At 45.4% G+C, this 15,957-nt stretch overlaps 4 protein-coding genes across 6 annotated transcripts; 2 read left to right on the top strand and 2 right to left on the bottom strand.

Moving 5' to 3' along the window:
- Positions 1 to 22: 22 nt before the first annotated feature.
- dclre1c (DNA cross-link repair 1C, PSO2 homolog (S. cerevisiae)) lies at positions 23 to 4,115 on the bottom strand. Its single transcript, XM_084701869.1, has 14 exons — positions 3,975 to 4,115; positions 3,802 to 3,853; positions 3,610 to 3,694; positions 3,465 to 3,524; positions 3,297 to 3,352; positions 3,100 to 3,201; positions 2,874 to 2,946; positions 2,656 to 2,796; positions 2,424 to 2,525; positions 2,177 to 2,313; positions 1,956 to 2,010; positions 1,778 to 1,866; positions 1,532 to 1,629; positions 23 to 1,405 (listed from the first exon to the last, which is right to left on the bottom strand). Exons 1-14 carry the CDS (start codon positions 4,081 to 4,083, stop codon positions 561 to 563), a joined length of 2,004 nt encoding a protein of 667 aa, XP_084557995.1. The 5' UTR covers positions 4,084 to 4,115; the 3' UTR covers positions 23 to 560.
- A 296-nt stretch (positions 4,116 to 4,411) lies between these two features.
- Positions 4,412 to 5,629, top strand: meig1 (meiosis/spermiogenesis associated 1). Its single transcript, XM_084701878.1, has 3 exons — positions 4,412 to 4,552; positions 5,108 to 5,290; positions 5,388 to 5,629. Exons 2-3 carry the CDS (start codon positions 5,138 to 5,140, stop codon positions 5,514 to 5,516), a joined length of 282 nt encoding a protein of 93 aa, XP_084558004.1. The 5' UTR covers positions 4,412 to 4,552; positions 5,108 to 5,137; the 3' UTR covers positions 5,517 to 5,629.
- A 428-nt stretch (positions 5,630 to 6,057) lies between these two features.
- On the top strand, positions 6,058 to 9,528 carry tmem243b (transmembrane protein 243, mitochondrial b). Its single transcript, XM_084701877.1, has 5 exons — positions 6,058 to 6,407; positions 7,893 to 8,113; positions 8,200 to 8,250; positions 8,348 to 8,452; positions 8,580 to 9,528. Exons 2-5 carry the CDS (start codon positions 8,036 to 8,038, stop codon positions 8,703 to 8,705), a joined length of 360 nt encoding a protein of 119 aa, XP_084558003.1. The 5' UTR covers positions 6,058 to 6,407; positions 7,893 to 8,035; the 3' UTR covers positions 8,706 to 9,528.
- A 447-nt stretch (positions 9,529 to 9,975) lies between these two features.
- Positions 9,976 to 15,780, bottom strand: dmtf1 (cyclin D binding myb-like transcription factor 1). Of its 3 annotated transcripts, none has more exons than XM_084701870.1 (17): positions 15,570 to 15,780; positions 14,886 to 15,008; positions 14,661 to 14,759; positions 14,436 to 14,521; positions 13,765 to 13,873; positions 13,602 to 13,678; positions 13,320 to 13,477; positions 13,177 to 13,209; positions 12,942 to 13,051; positions 12,519 to 12,747; positions 12,255 to 12,406; positions 11,757 to 11,936; positions 11,600 to 11,682; positions 11,332 to 11,490; positions 11,009 to 11,218; positions 10,812 to 10,914; positions 9,976 to 10,729 (listed from the first exon to the last, which is right to left on the bottom strand). In XM_084701870.1, exons 2-17 carry the CDS (start codon positions 14,992 to 14,994, stop codon positions 10,695 to 10,697), a joined length of 1,932 nt encoding a protein of 643 aa, XP_084557996.1. In that variant the 5' UTR covers positions 14,995 to 15,008; positions 15,570 to 15,780; the 3' UTR covers positions 9,976 to 10,694. The 3 variants fall into 3 exon arrangements, with proteins under 3 accessions (XP_084557996.1, XP_084557998.1, XP_084557997.1); XM_084701872.1 differs by lacking the exon at positions 15,570 to 15,780 and adding an exon at positions 15,364 to 15,553; XM_084701871.1 differs by lacking the exon at positions 15,570 to 15,780 and having other exon boundaries at positions 14,886 to 15,553.
- Positions 15,781 to 15,957: the final 177 nt, after the last annotated feature.

The following is a 15,957-nucleotide window of genomic DNA, read 5'->3' as shown; positions in this document are numbered from 1 at the left end:
ACAACTTCCTAGGCATGATAAATACAGGAAAAATAAAGCTTTATTTCTTGGACTACATTTTTTACAAAGTTGCAGTTTATAACAAGACTGACTTAACGTTTCATAAGGAGGTTGAGGTTACGGGTGTATCGAAGAGGTACTGAGGTTAAAGGAAATCAACAGCTTATTTGAGTGCAGGTGCTGTGAAGTGCTGCGCCTGACTGGTGATGCCGTGCGCAGGGTAAAAGAGTGCAGAGGAACTGGAAAGACTGGGACTTGTGTGGTTAGAAGGTTAGGATACACCTGCATCTGGTAATCTGTAGTCTAGACCGTGCCAGACAACTCGTTCCATAAGATTAGGTCCCCAACATGGTATACATACATACATGCATACATACACCTGTGTCACATGTTACCAAGGTCAACTGAAAGTACAGATGTTTGCCGTTTCATTTAGGTTCAACAGAAAACCCAAATCCACTATATCTGATGGGGCACGCTTGTTAACTGCCCTGGTTTGTCTCATTCCCTCGTGTAGGCAGCAGTGCTCATGCCATTTCATTTTGTGAGTTAACCAAGGGTCATAGAAAGCCCTGACTTCCTTTTCTGGTGACCACTTCCTCCCCTGCAGCCAATTTCTTGTACAAGTCCTTCAGTTGTTCAGGGCATGGCGCCTGTGACTCGGGCGTGCAGGGAATGTCAAAGTCTGACGATGCCTGAGACTCTGTCAGATCCCCGGGCTCTGATTGGAGGTTATCGCTGTCACTCTCCTGCCTCCTCGACACACTATCTGTGTGTGTGTCTCCCCTACACCTCCTGTTTTCAAGAAGTATGGTGTCAGCTTGGCTTTGATGTTCACCTAGAGAGGTCTGACTGAATTGGTTTGTAGACTGGGAAGATTCATCGCCGTCATCGTCTTCATTAAACAACTCTGGGGTCTGTGAGCCTGTGAGGCCTGAGTGGGAGGGGCTTACAGGGCAGCAGGAATGGGATTGGCTGGTAAGGCTGTTCTGACTGTCAGTCAGTGGCTCTGCAGTGAAGAACTCATCCCAGCGTGGGAGGGAGGGGCTAGAATCATATACCAGCTCCTTTATGTTTTCTTCTCCAGCCTCCTCCAATATTGTTTCTCCTTCCTCCTTGGTCTCCTTCTCTTCCTTAATCCGTGTTCCTTCTTTGTCTTCCTCCTTCTGAGTCTCCTTGTCATCGTCCTCATCCTCGTCTTCATCGTTGGACTCAGTACAGTCAATGTAGTTTCTGGTTGTGGAGTGAGGCACTGTGATGGCGAGGGGCAGGTGTTCCTCCACGACACCAGGGGGCGCTGTGCTAGGGGGGCCCTGGGGTTCGTCTGCTCGCATTGTTGCCACGCTTTTCTTCCTGACTGGCACGAGGTCGGTCCCATCAAACAGCCAATCGTTATTGTCCACATCTGAAGGGTGGTGGGGATGTTGGGGGGGGGGGGGGGGGGATGTGGGGGACAGAGAACCAATGACACGGCAGAACGATGAACTGAACCTCTTTGCAGGACTGGCTGGGTCAGTGCGGTCTTTCTTACCTTGGGACGGTCGGACAGCTCTGGTGCGTTTCAGGGTCCCCAGAGGTCTGTAGGTGAGCTCCGCAATGATGGTCTGGTCTCTGCACATGGGCTTCAACCTGGAGAGGAAAGAGACCATCACACCAGTCAAATACTCCCACCATCTCTCAACTGGCCTTAAATCCTACCCTTCCCAAACCCATAGCTGAATAACCCAATAACCGTCTCTGATACGCTAAGCTGTGTGAGAAGTTGTGGCCGACTCACATCTCCGTGACCTCAGCATGGGTTCGACCAATGGGGACGACGCTGGGGTATATGTTGACCGGGTTCAGATATGCCAGGAAGTCATTGATCTGGTACAAAACCAGAGATGAGCAAGATGATCACACCCAAACCAGTTCCTGGTTGGACAGCCCTTACTGGTTATAACGTGTTTCCTCACCTCAGAGTAGGATGAATGGAAAGAGAAGCACGCCCTGTAGGAACTGTCCCCTGTCCTGGAAACAAGGTAGATAACCATGAAATAATGACTGTGGATACATTATACGTGCTTACGTATGGCATATGGTAAATTCTCGTACTTTGTAGATGGTCCTTTTCTCATTTGAACAATTCTTTTTCAGCAAAAGATTTGCATCTATTTAAAAGTGTGCGTGTGTCCACCTGACTATGACGTTGGTTTTTCGGCTCCGTTCCCCAAACCACATGGTTGAAGGTTTGATGCTGATGATACGCAGCGGGGTGCCGTCAGGGGCAACAGAGCCGCATGGCAGTCGATTACCACGTATGAAATCCTCATCCTACACACACACACATACATACACTTTAAAACAGATGCACATTTTTGGGCAGAAAAATAACTGTTCGATGAGAAAAGGAGCATGTACTGTACAAGGTCCCTAAAAGTTACCGTTGGATGTCTGCAGGCATGTATCTGTGTGGCTCGCTCGGCCGTTACATAGCTAAGGATCTCAGGCATCTTCTTGAACATAGCGAGACTGTTCACATGAATCTGGGGAAAGAGAATAGTCTTTGAATGAACAACCCGCTAGCCCTCATGGTCTCTACCCCAAGACATGTATCCATTTCCGAGCTTGCATCCATGTCGCTCTTAAAGGGGTGGTTTTTGAGGGAGAGCTCACCTGAGTGTTGAACTCTTCTCCCAGGTTGGTGAACAGATACTCGTATCCGTACGCCGCTTTACAGTTCAGCCACACCCTGTGGTAGGCACTCCGGCCAATCCAGTCGCTCACCAGCTCCCGGATACCGTTCAGACAGGCCTCCTACACCACACACACCATTAGTGATTTCAGTCATTTTAGGATCATGCATTCAATCGCACACATGCAAGTATACGTACCCTGCTGGGGATCTTGTAGAAGCGTGGATCATAGAATGTGGAATCTAGATAGATACTTTGAATGTCTTTGACTCTGAAGAATGACCACAACATATATATATATTAAATAAGTGTTGTTGTGCGTGTCCTTGTTTGTACGAGAGACAGAGAGAGAGAGAGAGAGAGAGAGAGAGAGAGAGAGAGAGAGAGAGAGAGAGAGAGAGAGACAGACAGAGCGAGAGAGTACCTGTTTCCTGAGTGGAGGAGTTCTATGCGAGAGACATCTCCCTCCGCCAGTCTGAAGTCTCCCGTATACAGCACAGTGCCTTGAGCGCCCTCGATAAGAAACCTATCCAAATACACAGAGAGTCCAGAGAGTTCATGTTCAGTCGCTTCATGATGACCAAACACACACACAGAACTGTCTCCAAGTGAGGTACTCACATGACCGAACCTGGACAGTGACCAGCAGGGAGGAGAGTCACCACAATGTCTTCTCTCTGCCCAATACAGACACAGTCACACACTATATTTGAGAGACTGGCTTTTTGACAAACTGTAACCTAGGCTTCTTTCATGTTCTGTAAAAGTTAACCGTCAAACTTGACTCACCTCTCCAGAAGCTTCATCCATTAGGGCCACTTGAGTTGGACTATCCAGTTCTAATGCAATCTATGAAAAGCATTATTGAATACTATAAGCTATTTATCAACAAGTATAGTTGATGATGGTACTGCTATCATGAATGTGAGCTTACAATGCGATCGTCCCAAAAGTCATACTTGGGATTGTTCAACAAAAGCTCCCTGGTCACAAAGGAACAGTACAGTTTGGCCGTCCGACTGGGGTGAGATGCGAGAGACAGCAATTAAATAATGTTATACTGAGTGTACCGTAGGCTACAAGGTGAGTTCTCAAATTAAAGTCAGCACAAACCTTAGAATCTTACCTAAATTTCAACTTCCTTTTCAATAGGGGCCCTTTCAGCCCCTTCATGTGATCTACAGTGAACAATTCAAATTAGTTTGAGTTGTAAATGGAGTTAAATGTTTCACATTATGTTAAGTAGTTTATTGATGGCCGTAGCTCAACACTGGAGTTAACTTATCTATTCGACTTTACCTTTATGGCAGTGAGATAGAAAATAAGCCCGGGCATGTAAATTCTCCTTATCAAAACGATCCAGCGATATGGTGGGATACTCCTTCATGCGACCCGGGAAAGAACTCATTTTGAACTAACTTTATGGTTTAATACTACTAAATAAGGCGTAAGTACTTAGTCTTTGGATATGTTCTCCATCCAGGACACAGCTGGATGGTTTGGCATCGTACACTGAAATACAACACGACCAGCCGCTCTTTCTTCTTCCTTAATCCCCAGTAACATGACTCACTATCGTCATCTACAGACTAGGAGTAACCGTGTCAAAAAAATTGTTTCGTTTTTTATCATGGTCCATTCTTATTTATTTGCTCTTTCTAAGTGCAAACCTGATAAATAGGCTTTCCATCCCTTCTTATGCTTGATAATTTTTTTATAAATAATTTGTTTTGTGTTGGGTGCAGTGAGCAATGAGACATTGAGCACCTTTTGGGTAAAATAAAAATGTCCCTGGGTTGCCAGGCAACACTAGACAAGCGACCGACCTCTTCAACAACAACAATTGTTAGCTTGGAGAAGCAGTGTCCGATACAGCTGTAAGTTACATTACGGAGTATTTAGCATCAATGTTAGACTAATTATATATATACAACTGTTTGGCATTTGCAGTGCTTTGTGCAAATGTTCACAACTTTAATAATCAGCTCCCAAGCTATCAAACTAAGTTGATAAGTTTTCCACAGCCAGCCAGCCTGAACTGATGAGCTAGCCTAGCCCAGCCTAGCAATATAGCTAGGATCATAGACGGCTAATAGCCGTCCAATTTACAATGCTGTAGGACTGTCTGATTGAGCAGTCAAGCTGCTTTGCAAAAGTGCAGTATATTGCTTACATATTATCTATACCAAAATCCAAATACCCAGCGGGATAGGTGAAATACCAGATCAATCACAACAGTCCAGAATACCTTTAGCTGTTAATTGGAGAGTTGGTTGGATATCGAGGGAAATTGAACTGTTTATGTAGTTGTTACAGCACAATACAAAATACTGAAATAAATATTCAATGAAAAGATACATCCCTAAAAACAGAGAGAAATTGTACATGTTTACATTGTTGCAGTAAAAAACCTTACTATTTCCCCTTATTAGGTCATCTGTGGACACCTTTTATGCAGCATAATGTCTTTTACCGCATATCTAGATGGCAATTCTACACCAAAGTCCATTAGCAGGGCCAAACAATGGACAGACGAGGTGGAAAACTTGTACAGATTTCAGCAAGCTGGATACAGAGATGAACTGGAATACAAACAAGTAAAGCAAGTTGATCTGGTAAACAACTTCATCATTAGCAGATAAAAATGATCAGTGGCAGTTGAATGCATTACAGTAGAAGTATGTTCATTCTGTTTTTGTCTCTGTGACTTAGATTGACAGGTGGCCTGAGACTGGCTTTGTGAAAAAGTTACAGCGCCGGGACAACACATTTTATTATTACAACAGAAAAAGGGAATGTGAAGACAGAGAAGTCCATAAAGTGAAGGTCTATGCATATTAGGTCAGAAGTGTCCAATATCTTCTTTTTTTCCAAATTGTGAATAAGACTGGCCAGTTGCACAAGTAGTTGCAACTGTAAAGCTCAGTTCACTGAATAAATTATGTTGAGCTGAAGATGTGTGTGTGAAGTATACAAGTAATCACGTGTGTTAATACAGTCGTGATTTTCCAAAAAGTCTGCTACCATGTGATCACATTTCACATATACAATGTTTTGCTGTGAATCAAAATAAAGTAGCCTACGGAAATGTGGGGATTATAAACTGGAACGCTCCCATCATGTGATGGCAGCATGAGGGGTGGGATTACAGAAAGTGTGACCCCTGCAAGCTCTCAAATTCAGCCTTTCAGAGCAGATGATTGGATGCCATTCATGTTTGTTCTATCATACAATGTGTTTGGTATATAATCATTTCCAATAAGTGCTTCTGGAGTGCTGTCCCATTTCATGAGACGTGTAGCTAATGGTATCAGATGCGCAATGGATTGGATTTAAGCAGCAGGTAAACCAAAACAAGACAGGTTTCATATACAGTAGATCCACACATTTGTGGATGTACTGTAACAAATTATTGAAGTTATAGTGACAGAATCTGTTTTTATTTAATAGCATCGTTTTACTTGGGGTGATTTTCTCATCTAGTAGTATTCTTTATGTCGGCTCAATAGTAATCACACAGCGGAGCCTGTTCATTACCTTTAAATGCTAGCTAACCTAGCTAGCTACCTGATTACCTGCACCTTAGTCCAACCACAACGACGAGCCAGAAGCAGCAACATCCTGATGCTACATTGTACTAGCTAGTTTATATTGGAATGTGGCAAAACGTGTAAAAGAACACCATAATTCATGCATCAATCTGATACGGCGTCGCTCATTATGTTCTTACAGGTGAGTCAGTGAGTCAGTTCAAACAACACATTTCCTTGAAGTTTACTAGAACCCAGTAAAAAAAGTTGTTGCTTAGGACTTCGTTGTACTACTGTAGCGCTAACTGTCCAGTTATAGACAATTGCTAGAACGTGCTAATTGTCCTAGCTGTCAATATCCTAGCTAGCCAGTAGCTCTTATTAGGCTACTACAGAAGATAGGAAGCGACTACCTAGTCATATATGTATGTACATAGTTCAATTAAATGATGTTATCCAGTGTTATATTACTTGAAAACTCTTGTTTACTACAGCTAGTCTAGCTGCGTGTTAGCTTGCAAGCTGATAACTAGAGCTAATAGCATACAGAACGAAGTGCAGTGTGGGACAGTGTTGGTTGGGCTAACTCTACCATTCACAGTGTCACTGTCACAAGCCAAGAGACCGCAACAAAGTGGCTAAAATATCTAGTGTCTTCCCAGCGAGCAAAGATGTGTTGTCTACTTGACAAGTATGGGTTGCCTTTATGAGGTAGCTGTGTTACTAGTTGATTGAAATGGCACTACCAAGATAGGTAGCCTCGCTATCATATATGACAATATAGCTAGCACCAGCTAACAAATACTCCCCAGATTCTACTAACCAACTTTCTCTTATTTTCTGACAGCTTCTTCATATCAGCATGTAGTTAGCCTAGCTAGCAAACTAATAAAAACGGTTACTAGTGGTGTAGGTTGTGCAGTAGAATATCAAGTTAGCTATAGCGGTATGGCTTGCGAGTTGAGATCTTTTTGTGATTAGCACTGTCAACATTCTAGTGACAGTAGGAGTGTGTTGTGACAGCACCTATAAACACAATTGATCGTCAAGTATCAGGTATTTGATGGTGTGCCCTATTAACTGTCCAAAGTAGCATAAGCCTACTGAATCACAAGGCCACAATGGAATGTTGCTTTAGGTCAGTAAGCACTATAATAGAGCTCTTGTTTCGTTTGTGAGGTTTTGCTGAGAAAGCTGGATCAAGCTGTGTGCTTATGACCTAAATTGCAGCTGTCGCAAGAGGAAACAAGCAACAGGGGACATGGACAAGAATATCTCTGTTCCCCTTTCTTCATTTTCTTATCGCTGATGATTGAGTTCAGTGGCAGACAAGGTTATTTTCAATGATAACAGATATTTCTCCTTTCCAGGGAGGATATCATATGAAACTTTTGACTGAAGTAGAGATATTAGATGGGGGCTGCCCAACTGCCATGACCTCTGCTCCTCTGAAGTATCCCAATTCACTCTTCCCCGCCCCACCCTACCCTTCACCTCCCACCCCCCCACCACCTCTCACCTCTTCCATGACGGTCATGGACCCCAAAGCCAGAGGCAGGTTTAGGATATGTATCTATAAATTGTATTATTAGGCTACTTACACAAATATAGCATGAATATTGTCAGTGTGGAGGGACTTTTAGGATATGAGAACAAAGTTTTGAAATGTTTCTCTCATATTTTACAGGTCAGGACCGTGGTTTGGGGTTGGTTGACGATGGCTCTTCTCGTGTAAAAAACCCCTACCCTCTGTGGTGTTGGCTACCATGCAGTTCCTCTCTATGTCCATGAGGTGGCACTGCTAAGAACTGCACTTTCCCCCACAAGGCCATGGATGACTTCACCACACGCACATATGGCACCAGCGGCCTGGACAACAGACCTCTGTTTGGAGAAACGTCAGCCCGGGTAAGCCTAGACCGCGTGTTTGTGTACGAGACAGACATGGGCGACACCATGTGGGCTCTAAGATCATTTCCTCATTCTCATTACAGGACAGAATCATCAACCTGGTGGTGGGAGTGCTGACGTCACTGGTCGTTTTAGTAAGTATTCCAAACGCCGTAAATGTCTCGACTCGAGGTGGAGGTTTCGGCGGCATGCCGCCAGTGCTAGTGACACTTGTACCCGACTGTTGCCCAGGTGACGGTGATCAGCTCGTTTGTGTTCCCCTCGCTGCCTCCACGGGGCCTCAACGTTTTCTTCGCCGTGTGTATCCTGCTGGCCTGCGGCTCCGCCATGGTGCTGGTAAGTTACCCCCCCCCCCCCCACACACACACACACACACTTAGACACACGAATACTCTCCAAACATTTCATTTGAGTCTTCAAACTCACAAACCATTAACAAAAAAAATCCACTATCCCTCGCCAGATATTCTGGTACCGTCAGGGGGACCTGGAGCCCAAGTTCCGGAACCTGATCTACTACATGCTGGCGTCCATCGTGCTGCTGTGTCTCTGTGCCAACCTCTACTTCCACGACATAGGGATGACGTAAGGAGCCGTGTGTTGGAGATGATGCCTTAGACACTTGACGCGCCCACAAGACCCAAAGAGAGAGACTCGACACGGACACTTGACTGAGTGGACTTGGCTGTACCAAGCCGTCTTACCATACCAAAATGGACTTTGCGGACATGGTCGTCCCACACTTGCACACGCACACACGCGCGGAAGTATGTAGTGCGGTAGAGGCTTACCAAGCAGTGGTGTGAACACGAGGAACATGGAGCTGCCTCACCCCTTGTCTGGGGAGAGGAAGAGGGGCAAGGAGGAGGTGAAGGATGGACCTGCAGCTTCCTCCCTTCCCCCTCTCACCTCCCACACCGTAGCCACACACACTCAGTCACACACACGGCTGCAGAAACAAAGAAGCAACCGGAATCTGTGGTCACTATATGCAGCATTACTTCGCTGATCACTGTCTCTTTCTGTCAACGAAGCCAACATCAAGGTTCCAGATTGTGTCCATTCAGAAGACATTATTTTCAGGTGACTAAATCCAAATCATGAATATACAAAAATGTCTGCCAATTATTGCACTAAGGTTGAACCCAACCTTGTATTATGTGAATATAGTAAGTCTACACGGTCATGCACACGCACATAGGCCAACTGCAGCACTCGCAGATCGAAGTACCAGTCATTTATGCCAAGCTGACAGCAGAGTTGAGCCAGTTGGAGCAATAAAGGAGATGTTTTTATGCAATGGGTGACTCCTGACGTGTGGTGTCTGCACATGGTAATGACCTTAGGATTGTTGAAGCCATTTGTTGCTTTTTTATGTAATATCTTATGTAATAAAACAATCATGTAACCTGGCTATTATGTGGCAAAGATTCATTTGCACACAATTGTAATTATATCGACTAGAATTGGTAGAACTCAAATAAGACAGGTTTATGTATCTACCTCCCATGCTCTAATCCCGTCCATGTCTATACAATACCCTTTCATATTTCCTATTTCCAACCCTCGAGTCTCTGGACATGGCGTTGTCCATACCTTATATAACTCATTCCTGGTTGAATGTTTCTTTTCATATATTAAAAAACAATTTCCCTCCTGGAGGTCTACCCAAAATACCCCAGCAAACTTTTTCATTTTTCTCAAATATTTGTTTGTATCTGATACGAATCCTAGCATAATTATCTTCTCATTACTAATTAGTTAGTAAGTTGTTTGGCTGTTACCTCCTTCACACCATTCACTTTCTTACCACTTTTTAAAAAGATCTGCGCTTCCTTCAAGTGACAAGTGTGATGAAAAAGCTTTCAGAATTTTTTATTACACAATAAATAAACACAAAAAGCACTGGAAAAAAGATATGGCAAATAATTAGTGCTGTTAAATATTTACATATTAGGATTGTAATGATGGGCATGGTCCTACAAATACAGAGGGTGAAAAAGACAGATCCTGTTTAAGTAGATACATTTGTAAAGAAGTGTTTGACAAAAATACATTCATGTGAGTAGAACTTTGTCTTGATGAGGATGAAAATTCACTCAACCAATCCCTTGAACATTTGAGCCTTTCCTAAACCGCGCAATTATATTTATTGGCAGGGATTGACGCATCTTGTGCCTTGAGTACACTTGGACTAGTAAATGGAATAGTGTCTAGTAACAGTTTACTGATGTGTGTGTGGATGAAATGGAGAGTTGGCTGAGGAAGTATGGACCACTACTGTGGTGGTCAACATCTCTTAAACTCGCTTCCTTTCAGACAGAGACCAAAGTGCAAGAGATTAGCACCGTCAGCGTCCAGGTCAACTTCCTGTGCGTCTGTGATGAAGTCATCCCACCTGACCACAACTCATAAGGCCCCTGACAGGAACTGGTTGAAATGCCGACAGCTTGATTGAGCTGTGGATTTGTACATCAAGCTCAGCCAAAAAAAGAATACATCAAAAAGCACTGTAAAGAACCATGGTCTCCACTGTCCTGGGTTCGAGTGATGGGATCTCGTTAGTCCCACTCACCCTTCAATCAGAACCCTCCTGGCTTTCCAGGATCGGATCTATGACGGAGAGAAGAACAGTCAGTCAGCTTGTGTGTGTGTGTGTGTGTGACAGAGAGAAACTGAAAGAGTAAGTTCTGACCTGTCAGTGTGCTGCTAATATTCGCTGGAGAAACAATCAGCACAGGGCTCTCTGTAATTCCAGCATCCACCACTTGCTCCTCAACAGTGGGTGAATCCAGTGTCTAACACACACACACACACACACAATTTTCTATCCACAATACAACCTTGGATTTGCAACGCGTGTGTGTGGGTGGAAGGTATAGGGACAAGTACCTTTTCTGTGAGGCCGTCTGCTATTGGCTGCTGGGGGTCAGCAGGTTCATTTCCAGAAGAGTCTACCAAGAGGTTGTCTGCCAGCTGTTCATCCTCGCCCCGCCTCTCTGTCTCCACAACCAGCTCTGCTTGGCTGAGCGGCTCTGAGGAGGCATGCTCAGAGGTCACTGTCTGGATGATGACGCCGTCACTCGGGCACAAGCCGTCCGCCTAACAAGTAGGTAGACAAATAAGCACACACACACACACACACACGTTATGTAAGATGAATACATGCCTATGCATATTAAAGCCAGTTTCTGTGTCCAACACTAAACACTCACCGAGAGGGTTTGTAAAATGATGTGTTCTGGTGACGAGGGGGAGGAGCTGGCTGTCAGAGTAACCGTGGGATTGGTCGACAGGCTGAGAGGCAGTCCCTGATTGGCTGCTGTCTGAAGGTAGTATGTCCCTGGAGTCCCGGTTGGCTGAAGGTGGAATGACTAAGGAACACCGGATATATATTTACATATTTAGATCAAAAGGGAAGATTATGTATGTGTGTGAGAGAGTGTGTGTGTGTGTGTGTGTGTGTGTATATGTATCACTCACAGGTAGGATCTCGAAGGTCTGCAATCCCCCAGTATTGAGTGTTATCGTCTCTGTATCACTGGCAACACTGGAGCTGTCTGTGGCTGTGAAAAATCAGAGTTAGTGAAACGCAAACACACACACACACCCACCCACACACACACACACACACACTCACAGAGGTGTGTGATCTGCAAGGGGATCTGGACAGGTATCTGTAGAGCTGTGACAGGACTCTGGGCAGAGTTACTGCTCTCCTCCAATCGGGTGACACGGATCTGAAGGGATGGGGTGGAGGTAGCTGTCCCGGTTCCAGACGCCTGAGACTCCATCACTTCCTGTAGACCCTTCAGCAATACTACACACACACACACACACACACACACACACACACACACACACACACACACACACACACACACACACACACACACACACACACACACACACACACACACACAGTTCCATCTTCATCTTCATCCAGGCTTCTGTCTAACTAGATAAAGACCCGTTCTTTGAATCAGGTGTGTTGGAGCAGGGAAACATCTAAAACATGCAGGACAGGGGTGCCCTGAGGACCAGGGTTGGGAACCACAGCATGAAAGAAGGTGATAAGCAGGAAGTGTATGAGGATGCAAGGGGATGGATGTTTTTTTGTGTGTTTTTTTTTAAATACCATTTATGGGAAGCTCTTTGTGATTGGCCACTTGTCGTTTGATGCTCCACCACTTGGACCGGAGCCACTGCGGAGAGCGGACACTGCTCCACCCACCGGACAGCTCCTCCCAGTTCAGCTCGTTCTCATCGTCCACTTCCAGCTCCGCAATCCTATATGAACACAAACAGACATTCAACACCTCTATGATACAGCGTCTATGAACATTCATATCAATAACAGTAAAAAAAGGGGCGGGCTCTCCTGTCTCTCACACACACACACCTGCGTACTAAGCTGAGGTCGTCGTCTTTCGTCCACTCGGTCCCCCCGCTGTGTTTCCAGTTGAGGTAGTTGAGCCACTTGGAGCGGCACTGCTTTTCGGAGCGCGTGCGCACCAGCTCTGCCACCGAGGCCCAGGACACGCCCCCCGTCACCGCCACACCCGGCGTCACGCCCGCCAGCTCGTACACCACCTCGGCCAGGCGCCTCTCCTCCTCCTCGCTCCACTTGCCTACGCGCGCGCACACACGCATTCAGAGGATCGAAGTCACGCACAAATCCGCGTTTTCACATTCATTTCCTCAGAACCCGGAATGTCACAAGAACTACAGGGGACGGATAAAGCTTCTCGTGCCATTTCAATAAGGCTGGAAAAATACATGCGAACGAGCGGACGGCTTGGGCGCGCGCGCGCGCGTGTGCGACCTGTGTTGCAGGTGTCCTTCATCAGTCGGCAGCGGTCTTTGACGGAGGACGCACTGCGGCCCAGAGCTGCTCCTATGGTGGCCCAGTCGTTCCCAAACTTCTTCCTCAGTCTACACACACACACACACACTTATCAGTGCACGTACTACACACTGCAGCTGCTCTCTGGACACCCAAGTGTGTAAATATGTATCTCACACGCCGAGGAAGGATGGGAACAAGGAAAACGACTCACTCTTTCAGTTTGCCAATCTCTTCAGGGGTGTACCTTGAATCGAGAGCACACAATGGAGCCATCACACATGCACGTTGACAGGACAAACGTCAACAGCGAACAATCATGGTGTGCATCTGTGTGGATGAGCCTTATTGACTTACTTGCCCACGTGGTTGCGGTTGTCGTACATGCGGAGTACGCGACGATACACGGCAAACAGCGGCCTGTTGAGTCCCCAGGCCACACTGCGGTAGAAATCCTTCCTCTCCTCCTTCGACATCTCAAATATGATCTCAGCGGGGTCTTCCATACCCCGACCCTGCCACACACACACAGAAATATAGGTCCCTGGTTCAAACAGTACTGATATGGTGGACCAGGGCTATCGTCTGTGAATGCAGTTGTGTGTGGAAGGAATTCAGCTCTCAGCATGTCAGAAGTACCTTCAGATAGCGCTCGATGTTGCTCATGAGAAGATCAATCTCCTCCTTTGACCACATGCCCTGTTTCCACTTGTGACCTGTAAAACGACCAATCACAACATGGCACCTCGGCTCACATGACACAGCTTCGGAGACGTCTGCATGTGTGTGTGTGTGTGTGTACCTTTGTTGGCCAGTGTATCCTTGTCTTCCTTGGTGGTAAACCAGGCCTGGCTGACAGGAGAGGTCAAATCACTCTTCTCAGGAGACAAGGGGTCTTCATCCTGCAGAATCTACACATCAGATGGAGATTGTTATTACAGACCAGTCAATACCAGCACATACCCGTCCAGACATTTACAGACTGTCAGTCCGCAACATTACCAACCAACGTGGACCAGCCCAGACTATAACAGACCATCACTGACCATTCTAGACGATTTAAAACTAGTCTAGACCAGCACAGTCCAGTCTAGACCATTACCAACCAATTCCAACCATTTCAGACCGGCACAGATTGCTCTAGTCCAGGGGTGTCAAATCCTGGTCCTCAAGGGCCGCTGTCCTGTACGTTTGAGATGTTTCCCTGATCCAGCACACCTGACTCAAATGAATGGTCGTTGTCAGGCTTCCACAGAGCTTGATAATAACCCATTCATTTGAATCAGGTGTGTTGGATCTAAAACAGGCCCCTGAGGACCTGGATTTGACACCCCTGCTCTAGTCAGACCAGTATAGATCAGTCCAGATCACTCCAGACCAATATAAACCAGTATTGACTTGTCCAGACCACTCAACCAAGACCAGTACAGACCAGCACCAGGCAGAGGAGAGGTTAGATCTGAGAAGAGGTACCTGAATTTGGGCCACGCCTTCTTCTGTGAGGTCATCGTCAGCCGTGGCAGTCATCGTGACCTCAAAGCTGTCGTCGTTTTCGGACACTGTGTGCGACATCCCATGTGAGCAGTGGCAACACTCGGAGAATGACTTGTGTGAGGAATGAGTTGTGTTTTAGCTGTGTGCGTGTGTTCTGCATTTAATCTAGTTCTGAAGCCTTGATGAGGAGAAAGAGAGACTAACTTGGGAGCGTCACCACAGAGAACTGCTGGGGTGAGTCGGTGTCATCTTGGTCGTCATTGGTTAGCCGTAGTCTCTTTTGGATAGGCTCTGAGTCGTCATCTATGAGCACACGACCCACAGACGCACAAGGTGACAGGGAAGAGATGTGAATGATATCCCCTTCAATTGTATTGTTGAGAACAAATTGTATTTGGATTTTGTGTTGTGTGATTGCGTGTGACCCACCATTTGATGGGCAGTGCAGTATGATGCTTCCATCACTGTCTTGGGTGAGTGTAACAGAGTTGACTGTCCCCAGAGTCACTGTCTCCTCCTCCTCCTCCTCTCTACTCATGCTGCACCTCGGGACTAAGTTGACACTTCATTATTTACATTTAACCCATAGGGGTATGTAAATGGCGACATTTCAAGTGAGTGTATGATATTTCTGATTATTCAGGTTCATTTTCGTTCAGGTCACACAAGTGCAGAGTAGGAAGGATTAGGACTGGAGTGGAAGGTATTTGAGGTGTTGATGTGAAATATATGGATATGACAATGGATCACGCATTCAATTAAAGCTACTATTTCAATAAAAGCTACCAAGTCATATTTGAGGCAACCAAACAGAAAATGTTGGAACACCGCCACATAAGTTATTGTTAATGGCTATAACAGTGTAGTGGGCTAGCCTAGCATGTTGCTAGCATACAGGGCAGCTTACTGGCCAGTTAAATGAAAGAAGACGAAAAGTCTTAGACGCCATGTTAGTTCAGCGGGGGAAGGCTTATAGCGTCTTTGCGATATAACGATAAATAAGGTCGTTATTCTGTAAAGTGCTTATATGCATCTCGTTCACCCGGCGCAGCCCCTTTAGCACCTCCAGCCCCAAACAGAAACTGAATTTTTAGGTTTGATTTTGTTACTTACTTCCTGTTTTTAGTCCGGGCACTTCGGAGAGACCAGGATGGAAGCAAATGCCAGGATGGACTGTGCGATGGATCCTGGGTTGCCCAATTCGATTTTTGCTTTAGTTTCGTAGGTAATAATGAAGGCCATAAAAACGAATAATCCAAATGACAATGAAGATAAGACTGAATTATTTTATACACTGACTTATAATACAATAAAATCATGAAATCTAAATCTAGAACCAATGTTGCTGTTAATAACAATTTTGGCAACCTTGTGGTGTCACCTTTATAGTCTCTCGACTTGGTTAGGACTTAACTTTTCTATAATATTTTCAGAGCTTTTAAGTAAATATCGAAAACAAAATTTGTTTATGCTTATCCAAATAATATTTATAGTTGATTCT

The sequence above is a fragment of the Hypomesus nipponensis genome, chromosome 7 (genome assembly GCF_054491055.1).
Source record: "Hypomesus nipponensis isolate SF chromosome 7, ASM5449105v1, whole genome shotgun sequence".
Classification (NCBI taxonomy): domain Eukaryota; kingdom Metazoa; phylum Chordata; class Actinopteri; order Osmeriformes; family Osmeridae; genus Hypomesus; species Hypomesus nipponensis.
This window is presented reverse-complemented; position numbering and strand designations above follow the sequence as displayed.

Excerpts from the sequence above, each read along its gene's own strand:
- dclre1c (XM_084701869.1), bottom strand. The coding sequence starts at position 4,083 with ATGAGTTCTTTCCCGGGTCGCATGAAGGAGTATCCCACCATATCGCTG. Across the intron at positions 3,353-3,464 it reads TGGATGAAGCTTCTGGAGAG|AGAGAAGACATTGTGGTGAC; the intron begins GTGAGTCAAGTT and ends TGTATTGGGCAG. Across the intron at positions 3,202-3,296 it reads CACTGTCCAGGTTCGGTCAT|GTTTCTTATCGAGGGCGCTC; the intron begins GTGAGTACCTCA and ends GTATTTGGATAG.
- meig1 (XM_084701878.1), top strand. The coding sequence starts at position 5,138 with ATGTCTTTTACCGCATATCTAGATGGCAATTCTACACCAAAGTCCATT. Across the intron at positions 5,291-5,387 it reads AAGTAAAGCAAGTTGATCTG|ATTGACAGGTGGCCTGAGAC; the intron begins GTAAACAACTTC and ends TCTGTGACTTAG.
- tmem243b (XM_084701877.1), top strand. The coding sequence starts at position 8,036 with ATGGATGACTTCACCACACGCACATATGGCACCAGCGGCCTGGACAAC. Across the intron at positions 8,114-8,199 it reads TTGGAGAAACGTCAGCCCGG|GACAGAATCATCAACCTGGT; the intron begins GTAAGCCTAGAC and ends TTCTCATTACAG. Across the intron at positions 8,453-8,579 it reads GCGGCTCCGCCATGGTGCTG|ATATTCTGGTACCGTCAGGG; the intron begins GTAAGTTACCCC and ends ATCCCTCGCCAG.
- dmtf1 (XM_084701870.1), bottom strand. The coding sequence starts at position 14,994 with ATGAGTAGAGAGGAGGAGGAGGAGGAGACAGTGACTCTGGGGACAGTC. Across the intron at positions 13,874-14,435 it reads AAGGCGTGGCCCAAATTCAG|ATTCTGCAGGATGAAGACCC; the intron begins GTACCTCTTCTC and ends TCTGATGTGTAG. Across the intron at positions 11,491-11,599 it reads AGACCTTCGAGATCCTACCT|TCATTCCACCTTCAGCCAAC; the intron begins GTGAGTGATACA and ends GGTGTTCCTTAG.